This window comes from Nematolebias whitei, chromosome 1, assembly GCF_014905685.2.
Source record: "Nematolebias whitei isolate Nwh7 chromosome 1, NemWhi1, whole genome shotgun sequence".
Lineage (NCBI taxonomy): Eukaryota > Metazoa > Chordata > Actinopteri > Cyprinodontiformes > Rivulidae > Nematolebias > Nematolebias whitei.
In genome coordinates, this window is record NC_056498.1 from 73,449,958 (window position 1) to 73,461,368 (window position 11,411).

General features: G+C 37.6%; 1 protein-coding gene across 1 annotated transcript in view; it reads left to right on the forward strand.

Moving 5' to 3' along the window:
• The window catches only part of LOC119413479 (1-phosphatidylinositol 4,5-bisphosphate phosphodiesterase beta-1), a 100,487-nt gene that overhangs the window by 54,766 nt on the left and 34,310 nt on the right, over positions 1-11,411 (forward strand). Inside the window, exons 9-15 of the mRNA XM_037680533.1 lie at positions 371-534; positions 3,293-3,439; positions 4,258-4,415; positions 6,388-6,470; positions 8,231-8,315; positions 8,400-8,565; positions 9,901-9,956. Of these exons, the coding sequence (XP_037536461.1) occupies positions 371-534; positions 3,293-3,439; positions 4,258-4,415; positions 6,388-6,470; positions 8,231-8,315; positions 8,400-8,565; positions 9,901-9,956 (859 nt within the window). The remainder of the gene's footprint in view (positions 1-370; positions 535-3,292; positions 3,440-4,257; positions 4,416-6,387; positions 6,471-8,230; positions 8,316-8,399; positions 8,566-9,900; positions 9,957-11,411) is intronic.

An 11,411-nucleotide genomic window follows, 5' to 3' on the forward strand; every position in this document is an offset into this window, starting at 1 on the left:
TGGTGGAGTTCCATACCTTACCTCAGCATTGCACACACAGACCCCCCCCCCCCCCCCCCCACCCCAACACACACACACACACACACACACACACAGATGTCAGACACAGCTGGTCAGCATTGGGCTTAGGCTGTGTCAATGTCTGGGACCAGCTGACGGGCAGGGCCGTGGGGGGTAATGGCCCCCTGGCCCCCCATGTTCCGCCGCCACTGCTTTTACTTGTTGCATTACAACAAATTACTGTGAACAGTAACCTGAAATAATGGGGACAGATTTTAGATAAACTGTACTTAGAATTTTTGGTACTTTTTTGCTGTTGCTGAGTTGTTTTACATTTTAAATTTGGTACTGACCCTCATGTCTTCTGCAGAGGAGGTGGTGGAGGGACAATATCGATCGATCAGATGACAGAATTTATCAACAGCAAGCAGAGAGACCCGAGGCTCAATGAAATCCTCTACCCTCCTCTTCGCCCCACACAGACACACTCTCTGATGGAAAGATACCAACAAGACCAAGCACAACTGAAACAAGGTACTCACATCACAACCATTGATGTTTCAATATAGTTGAAGTTGTAATTTATAGTTCGTGCCACTAGGTGTCGCTACACCCTGTATGTAGAAACTTTAATAACAAACAAAGGCGTGATATAAAGAGTTATCGTACTTTAAACAAAATTACACAAAAACAAGGACTGTTGTAATGTTTTATTAAATAAATGAGAAATGGGTTAATATGGTAACAATACATCATACGGCCCAGTATGTACCTGGTACCTACAAACCAGGCTGTGTCAGGTACCAGGCTAAGTCTCAGTACGTAACACGTACTTCCAACTCAGTAAGTACACGGTAAGTACCAGGTATGTGATGTCAATGTAACAGATACATGCTGTACAGGATACACTTCATAAGTGACCTATTATCTTGTATTTACATAAGGGGGAGTGGTGATGCAGAGGTTAGAGAAGGTGGGCCTGTGACTGGAAGGTCAACGGTTCAACTCCCTGGACCAACAACATCAAAATGTATGTAGGAAAGCACCCACACCTGCCTCCACCCTCATTTGCCCCACTCTGGGCCCTTGAGCAAGGCCCTTAACCCCCACTATCTGCTCCCCCGGACACCCTACATGCCAGCTTTCTGCTCCACACAGAGGGCTGTGGTAGCTTGGTGGTCTGTGGTTACATCAGGAGGGCATCCAGCATTAAAATAATTGTCAAGTCTTCATGCAAGTTAGTTCGCTGTGAAGAAGGGAGCAGCTGAAAGAAGAAAAAAAAAATTCTTAAATTTACACAGTGCATACCGTATTTTCCACCGTACACGTCGTACCACCCTATAAGTCCCATCAGTCCAAATATGTATGATAAAGTGGAAAAATCCATAAATAAGTCACTTCGCTGTATACGTCGCATCTATTATGCCTCACTGCTGACACGTTACATTTGTTATGCGTTACTGCTGACAACCTGGAAATGTGGGCTGAACCCGGAAATGTGGGCCGGTGTTGTGCCAAAAATCGATTGAATGCCAAATGGCGGCCGTGGGGGCGTGCACGGGAGGACTTTAACAAGAATTTAACTCTTAAAAACAATTATTTGTTTGCTTAAAATTGTAGTAAAGGTGTGTTTCAGTCTACCTTTTGCTTAATAAATGCACTTTGATGATGAAATCAGCTGTATTTCAAAACTTGATTCGCGGAAGCAGGCACGCGCAGAGGGACGACTCGCTGTGCTTTGTTTTTTTTAAGTTAACAAGATAACCACATAAAAAACAATTATTTTTTAGCTTGAATTTATAGTAAAGGTGTGTCTCAGTTGACCTTTTACTTAATAAATGCACTTCAATGGTCAAATTAGCTGCATTTTGCCGGGTCGGCGCAGCGAAATGAACTGATTTGACAGTTGCTCCAGGCAGACGACGGTAGCAGTCTATGGCAAGCCGATTGTGTCATTAATAGTCACTTTTACCTATTACATGATACAACAGCATGTCTTACTACTCGAGTGCCATCTAGAGGTTGAAATAGTGTTAAAAAAAATTCTGTCAGAATGAATGAAAACGGGCATATCTCAGCCAAAAATTGGTTTATGAATATGGGGATGAAAAAAACAAACATGTCACTTCAATATATATTTTTTCTTTTTTTTTCACTCACCCTTTATTTATACAGGTAGTCTCATTGAGCCACGAGAATTCATTTTCAAGAGAGACCTGTTTAGGGAGCAGATATAACTCGCAGGGCATGCAAATTATGCAAAAAACTGCAACTTATACAGCAAAAAAATATGGTACTTGCTATGTATCTGGTACTTACAAGGCATGTATTTAATATGTATACATATTTGGTAGTTATAGGGTACTAAACTGGTTTTATAGGGTAAATTGCTGGGTAACTTGTAAATACAGGTTATGTACCAGGTAAGTCTGGTACTTGTCTAATACGTAACTACTGTACCTGTATACCAGGTATGGACCTGGTACTTACCTGTACCCAATACATATCTGGTGATACATATATATGATACATATTGGGTAGATACACCCTGCCTCTCACACAGTAACTGCTAGACGTGGGCACCAGCAGCCTCTGTGACTCAGAAAGAAAGAAGTGACATTTGACGATAACGGATGGATGGATGGATGCCTGTTACGTATTAATTAAATGTATGACACATGCCTGTTATGTACCTGGTTTCTACAGGGTACGTATTGGATTTGTACCTCAAACTTATATTGTATGCACATAACAAATAAAAAGTACGGTATGTACTGAGTAAATACCTTGTCATTACCTTATATTTACAGGGTGCTTACTTGGTAAGTATTTAGTGTACACCAGATACATATTCAGTAAGTACAGGGTAAAAAGTGAGTATATTTGGTTTGTATCTACAGGATACATATTGGATATGTATCTCAAACATATATATGTACCTAATAAATAAAGGGTAGGTACTGGGTAAATACCTGGTACTTACCTGAAACTTACAGGGTATGTACCTGGTATGCACCAGGTACATACCCAGTAAGTACAGGGTAAAATTCACTATATAATATAGCTGTGTCTGCACAGGTACATACTGGGCTGTATTAGGTACTTCTATTGTTGATCATTTACAGAAACAGCAAAACATAAAGGAACAAATGTCCTTTGTGTCACATTTAAGTGAACAGCTCTAAAAGTCAAAGTAAAATGTGCTGTCTGTGACTTTCTGTTTTTTTAATTTAGAATTTGTTTCTCACTTTTGTTGTGCGATATGGTGTTTTTGTACGCATGTTGTGGTTAGGTGTGATATCTCTCCAGGCTTTTTCCAGTTATCTGTCCAGTGATGAGAACGGAGTCATCCCACCCGAGAAACTGGATCAGTCTGAAGACATGAGCTTCCCTCTGTCTCACTATTTTATCAAGTCATCTCATAATACATACCTCACAGGTGCGTGGATACACTCTAAACACACGTCTCCATACCCAGCAATTTGTTTTTATGAAGAATACAAATCATTATTATTTTGTTCTTTGTGGTAAGATAAGATAGAACTTTATTGATCCTGCAGGAAATTGTTGTGCCAGAGTTTCAGTACAAAGTAGCATACACAAAGAATCACACAAGATATATATATAAAAAACTAGAGAATATAAAAATACCAGCAATTAAGTTCTAAACAGGTCAGGTGCAGACATGTGTGAAATGTCTAATGTGTGAAACGTTTTAATGTGAAAACATTAAAATGTTTATTGTGGTGCAGAATTGTGGTGGAGTGGGGTCGCTGCTAACGTCATTTGTTGAGTGTTAGAAAATTAACTGTGGTGCTGCTTAGAGATTTGTTCTTTCAGTTAGTGGCTCTTACACACACCAGGAAAGCACATAGTAATTAGGAGCACATATACATATGTTATTATTAACTGTGCATACAACTCGACCAAATTTATTGAAAACATTTTTTTAGGTTGGCAGCCACAACAGACAACAAATCATAAATAATCATGTACTGTAGGTTTATCCACTGGAAATATAAATATTAAGGAAAAAGAACATAAGGTTTAATATGTCCACCTTAAATACTGGAATTGAGTACTGATATGTCTTCTGTTTTCTTAACTTACCAGTATATTTTATGTTTCTTTAATATTTCTGACCCCCACTGAAAAAGAGTGTGTTCATTTTGTTTGTTAGTTTTAAAATGTTTGCACTAATATTAATATAAACTGTTCTTGTGGGTTTATCCAGTTGTATGGTTTTGTGTGTTGCAGCGGGCCAGCTGGCAGGCAGCTCCTCAGTAGAGATGTACAGGCAGGTGTTGCTGGCAGGGTGCCGTTGTGTTGAATTAGATGTGTGGAAAGGACGAACAGCTGAAGAGGAACCTGTCATAACCCATGGCTTCACCATGACATCAGAAATCTCTTTTAAGGTACGTCCAGGTTTTTTCTTCAGGGATTCAACTCAACCACTAACAAACTTTCAATTAAATTAGGATTTTTTGTGTTTTTAAAAACCACCTTGATTGTACCCGGTGGTTCTATGACTGGATCAACATTCACCCCATCTCTACTGACTCTGAGCTCAAAGTTGGACCATATTACTTTTCCGACTAAATAAAACTTGATTTGTTCCATCCATCCATCCATCCATCCATTTTCTTTACCCGTTTATTCCATTTTGGGTCATGGGGGTCGCTGGTGCCCATGTCCAACAATCACTGTGCGAGGGGCGGGGTACACCCTGGACGGGTCGCAAGTCCATCACAGGGCCACATAGAAACAAACGAGACAAACAACCATTCACTCTCTCACTCACACCTAGGGACAATTTAGAGTCACCAATCAGCCTAACATGCATGTTTTTGGTCTGTGGGAAGAAACCGGAGTACCCGGAGAAAACCCACGCATGCACGGAGAGAACATGCAAACTCCACCCAGAAAGGCCCCTGGACCGGGGTGATTTGTTCCAGTTAAAGAAAATTTTGGACTTCTCTAATCCAGCTTGTGTATATGGTTTGAGCTACAGATTTCCAAATTAGCAGTAGTCCTGGCCAGTGATGTAGTCTACAGTATGTGATATGCAGGTATACAGAGTATACCCACTAGAAAAGCTTGAGAATTTCAGTATACCCACTTAAAGTGGCCAGTGAAATGTTAAACTGCAGTTAAACTATCTGTGTGCAGCGCTTGTTTATTGCATTTGCTTATCCAGCAAATTATTGTATATTTAAGTATTCTGTACTTAATACTTGAACACGTTTTGCGTTGATACTGTTTTATAAATTCTATAATGTTTTTAAGACAAAGTCAACTGTTGTACAAAGTTTATTGTTCATTTAGTCAAATATAAGCATCAAAGAAATCTGGAAATGTTCAATATAGTTAAAAATCGAAATAAACTGACGATTACATTGTACTAACCAGTGTACTTTGGTGTCTAAGCACAGTATCGGACTGACCACTGTAAAGTTAGTTTTACGTTGAACGTTGAACATTCGCGCTCTGTGGCTTCAATGGTGTCCATTGTCCAACGTAAAACTAACCCACTACAAAAATGTAGACTACACCACTGGTCCTGGCTAATTAAGTTGTGAAAGCTTTAAAGTGATTTTTAGTAGAGGAGAGATCAAGTGAAGTACTGTATACCCCAAACTAGGCAGTGTAAAAAATTAGGAGCATTATCCTCCCCAGCCGAATCAACCAACACAAGAATAACTCTAGACCAAAACCTCTTCATGGAAACACTATTCCAAAATGTCCAAGCAGTCTACTGGGACCTGTCTATAGAGGGGACACTGGGTTGAACTTTTTTTTGCATGCTTGTCTCCAGCTTGATGAAACTGTGCCCAGCACAGACCGAACATCTGTGTACCCCCTTCTAAACCTCCTTCAATTGTTTTCTGAAACTAGCAGTCCAAATTCCATCTCCCACACTGCTCTCAACACAGATGAAGGATTTGAAAGGCCAAAAACAATCAAATATATGGAAGAAATCACATCTGTCATTGTGGGGAGAAGCTGCAGGAATAGTTCAAATTTAGATGGTCTAGAAAAAACCAGCTATGTTGGTGCTAAGATGGTGTCTTTGGCACACCCCCTCCTCCGATGCCGGTCCTTTTCCTTGTCGACAGTCATGTCAAACTGGTTCAATACCAAAATAGTCCATGCTCAATAACAATAATCACTGAGGTTTGGATTCATAGAGGGAGTTTTGATAGTTGTAACTGGAATTGGGTGATATAAAATGAATTGACTTAAATGAGATATGGTAATTACAAATATTGCTTAATAACCTGTTGCAATTATTATTTTATCATTTGTTTTTCAAACTGCATTTTAAATATTGCATCTTCTACATTTTATGGGTTTTGCCCCCAACACAATGTTTGCTTGTGTTTCCAGGAGGTGATTGAAGCCATTGCAGAGTGCGCCTTCAAGACTTCACCTTTCCCCGTCATACTTTCATTTGAAAACCATGTAGACTCGTGAGGACTTTTCAAAATTATTTTTTAAAAATGTGCACATCTTATAATCACTGCACTGAATCTGTGTGAATGTTGAGTCAGGATTTCAATCAAACTACTTCAGCATGTTTTACAGTCAATTTAGTGCTATTTGGTGATATTTTAATCATGTCAAAACCTTTAGCTCAGGAGTGAATAGTGGAAAATGTTTTCATAATTTTAAATATGTTTAACTTTTATGTAAGATAAATCCCCTGTAGAAATGCACCATTTTTTTCAAATCTTTCAAAAATGTTGCTTCAACAGACTTGTTCTTTTTATTGTCTTTTTTATGCCGCTTTAGGTTTATAGCTACAGTTTTACCACTTTCAGCTAGCCTTAAGCTAAATTTAGCTTCCAGCTTATGGGGTGTCGTTTGTTAAGTTACACAGTCAAAAATTAACAGCATTATTTTGGTTTATTTAGCTTTTCATATGAAAAAAATTACTTTCTTTTCAAAGTCATATTTTCACCATGTTATTCATACATTTATAAATGTCATAGTTCCAAACTAAATATTTAATTTACAAGCTAAATATTTAATTTTTAAGCTAAACATTTAATTCCTAAACTAAATATTTAATTTACTAACTAACAAATTAGCTCAAACCTAAATATTTATTTTCCAAACTAAACATTTAATTTCCAAACTAAATATTTAATTTGCTAACTAACAAATTAGCTCAAACCTAAATATTTATTTTCCAAACTAAACATTTAATTTCCAAACTAAATATTTAATTTGCGATTGCTGGACATAGGCACCAGCGACCCCCGTGACCCAAAATGGAATAAGCGGGTAAAGATAATGGATGGATGGATGGATGGATATTTAATTTGCTAACTAAATATTTTGTTTACTAACTAAATATTTAACTTGCAAGTTAAGTATTTAGTTTGTAAACTAGATATTTAGCTTGTAAATTAAATGTTTAGTTTGGAACTATGACATTTATAAATGTATGAATAACATGGTGAAAATAACTTTGGAAAAATAAAACATTTTTTTCTTATGAAAGGCTAAATAAACCAAAATAATGCTGTTAATTTTTGACTTTGTACTTTACAAATGGCACCCCATACAAGCTAGCATTTTGCTCCTTTTAGCTACAGTTCAGCAAATCTTAGCTTTTATCTATGGGTTTGTTAAAGTTAGCTTTGCTAATTTTTAGCATTTTAAGCTTTCAGCTACCATTTTAGCTTTTGGTTTTATCCCGTCGCAAAGCAACGAGGATAAAGCAAAGAGGGGGGAATTGGAAATACCCTCAATCTGTCTGTCCGTGCATGTTGTGAGCTGGATAACTTGAAAAATATAAGTGAATTACTGACTTCCATTTTGGTGTGTGGCTACATCTAGCTGCAGTAAGAAAGGTTTCTATCAAAAAATGGGTGACCACCTCAAAATCCAGTCCAGAAAGACACTCATCTCAAAAACTACAAACATTTACTTTTCAAATGTCAGCAACGGGAGACATCGACATACCACTTGTTAGTTTTACCTCTGCCTTTGCTCATTTAAGCTCTGCTAATGTTAGCTTTCTGTTACATTTTGTTAATTTTAGTTATTGTTTTGCTACTTTTAGCTTTAAGCCATAATTGTGCCAGTTTTAGATTTTTTTTAGATTGTGCCGGTTTTGACCTCAACAATTCAGATAAATACTATCCCATAAATTGCAGTACAGTCCGGCAGCACTCAGCATACACACTCCAGTTTGTTCTTTAGTTGTGTGTTTATCTTTCAGCTTGAAGCAACAGGCTAAAATGGCTGAATATTGTCGAACCATTTTTGGAGACGCACTCCTAATTGATCCACTGGACAAATACCCTGTAAGAAAAAAAAACAGAAATCCTTTCAGACTGCGTGCAAAAAGCAACCAGGGGTTATAATGCTGCTGTCGTGTTTGTTTGCAGCTGGAACATGGTGTCCCCCTGCCCAGTCCTCAGGAGCTGATGGGCAAAATCCTCATCAAGAATAAGAAATCTCACAAACCTTCCAACGACACGGACACCAAGAGACTAATTGACCAGCCTGTCAATCAGAGCAACGAACCGGTGTCTCCTAGCAACCACACGGGAGGTATGACATGAAGACAAAGGAAATGCAATCAGCTGTGACAATCAAAAGACAAAAATGGACACGAATTGATTTAATTTGTCAGACTAACAGCTGCAGAAGCCTGAAACAACATCAGAGCCAAAGAGCATCCAGGCTTCATATTAAAATATTCTTATTTGTTTTTGCATTCACCAAACATTTGCCATCACAAACATGAGTCCCTGGTGTCAATTAAAAAAGATTTGATGATGATGATGTTCCTGCAGGCTGTCCTTGACAAGTGAACGTCTGAAATTAATTTGAAATACTTTGTTATAAACAAATAATCTGCCCAAAGACCAGCATAATACATCTGCACGAATAAATATTAAATAAATATTTACCTTAACTTCAGCCACTAAAATGCTTCCCATTCATGTCATCAGGGATGTCTTCATCATGAGCCACACATCCCAGATGCCATCAGAAGCTCCCAGCATCAATAAAACTGAAGTGAAGAAACCATATTAACATATTTTTGATTTTATCTCTGGAACTGAAGGTCTGAGCCGTGTTTAAAGAGCTGAGAAGTATTTGTGCTTCTATACAACTTCAGGCCTTAAAGTGGAGGCTTGTTTACACATTTGAAGGCATCTTTGGGGTTTCTGCTGTGATCTCCAGCTTTTTAAATCACTAACTACAGCTGGTTTGTTGTTGGACAGAGGATGTGAGGCTGAAGATAAAACTGAGCGCTTATAGCATGTCTTTATGCAGATTTTTACTTCTAAGTTATCTACCTGGATGACTGAGCTTACAATTCTTTTTCCTCTTCCATTAATTTTTTTTCAAAGAGCTATGATCACTCTTAAAATTTTAGCTCAGGTTCTCTTGATATATGGTTTCATGGAGCACTTCATAGCAGACATTAATTTGGAGAACCAGGTGAAATTGAGGAAGTCAAGCTAATGTCTAACATTAGCTTTCAAGTTAAAGGTGATCGATCTGGCTGTCATAGAAGGAAACAGAGCTGCTGCACGTCAGCTTGGCATCCATCAACGGTGAAACGTTGGAGACAGCAGCGTGAAGAACTGAATCAATGCAAAAAAGATGACAATTTCTATTTTGCATATTTGTAATTTTAAGACCTATTTGTGTATGTTACCGGTATGTATTTAATTAAAACTAGAAAAAAATCTTTCTGTGTTAATATCTCATGTTACGAGGACACCCGTGATGTATAGACAAGCGTGGCCTATATATGTAGAAAATGTTTTATTTTATTTTTATTTAGTGGAGTGCAGCTTATATTCAGGTGCACTCAATAGTCCAGAAATTACAGTAGTTAAGTAGTAATTAAGACTTCTTTACTTTGAACAGAGATGGAGGCTGAGAGTGAGGAGGAGGATGATGACGAAGATGACGATGGTAAAAAGGTCAGTGGTGACATTACACGGAGCTGACTGCTGTCGTCCCTTGTTACTGTTCACACACCATGTGTGCTTTCACAGCTTCGTTGGGGAGTTTGACGTGTTGTTGTCACTGTCCATCTCGTTGTGAACATTTGCTGCTTCTGGCCGTGAAGCGTGCTTCATGTTCGCCGACGTCTCTGAAGTTATTCTTTATCCATCATCCCCATTGATCTCACTGGTTTGTAGAGTTTTATTTTGTCCTCGATGTTTAGTGTTTGTAGTTGAGATTAAGCCCCACACGTGACGCTTACGCTCTGTTTGCTCATTTTTCATTTAAAACCAAACTATTACATGTTTGCTTTGGCATGATAGATACATGAAAACTGAAGCAGCCAACCCACAAATGCATTAATCCCACAGTTTATATTTTCCACTGACAACAAAAACCAGTGAATGTAGATTTTATTTGTTTTTCTCAGCTGTTATCTGGCATCAGTCTGAGCTGAGGAGGAAGCTCCAGAGGTCTGGCTCTCAGTTTGTGTTTGTTACTCTTAGAGCTCTTAGGTTAGTTAATGACTAAATTTAACATGAAAGAAACTTCAACTTTACTTCACGTTTTAAGAGCTAATGAACATACAAATAAGTTAATAAAGGACTTGTGGATAAATATTTCTAGACATTTTATGGCAAACAAGATGATTGGATTAACAAATCAAGAAATGATGTCCAAATACTAAAACATGTAATTACTTAAATAAAATGTTTTAAAAGAGAGTAAAGAAATGAAGGAAACAGAAACAAGTAACAAAATTATTAAAACAAAAAGCTAAAAAGAAGTAGGAGTTTAAACTAACAAGTCTGTTTGTTACTAACTTAACTTCAGACAATCAATTGTATAAAAACACAAAGTAAATAAATAAATTAAATAATTTAACAAGTTAAGAGAACTTTTCACATCCTTAAAGTTTTTTTATATATTCATATTATTGTTATTATTATTATTATTATTTAAAGTCATAATTTTAGAGTGTGGAGTTCAGAGTTTTAACTGCATGAAATCCTTCTGTTTCTGCAGCAACTCACATGCAGATTAAATACACTTCTCTCCCTCCTGATGGTCACTAGGGTTTTTTGGTTGCCTGGCTTCACTGGAGCGGGGGAGAAGATCCCTGGGGTGCAGACCCAGAACTTGCAGGAGGGATTATTATGTGTCTTCTTTGGCCTGGGAAGACCTTGGTATGCCCCACGAGGAGCTGTAAAAGTTTAGTTATTTCTCTAGAATATCCTTCTTTGGTCATGACAGCATCCTGTCAATCAAAATTTTAATCTCCTGGCCCTGAATTTTTTAGGAAGTCTCAAAAATGTCCTGAGATATCTGCAGGGATTTTGAATATCTTCAAAGTTTTGTTAATTCAGTTTTAAACATGCACTGTACATACATACATACATACATACATACATACATACATACATACATAC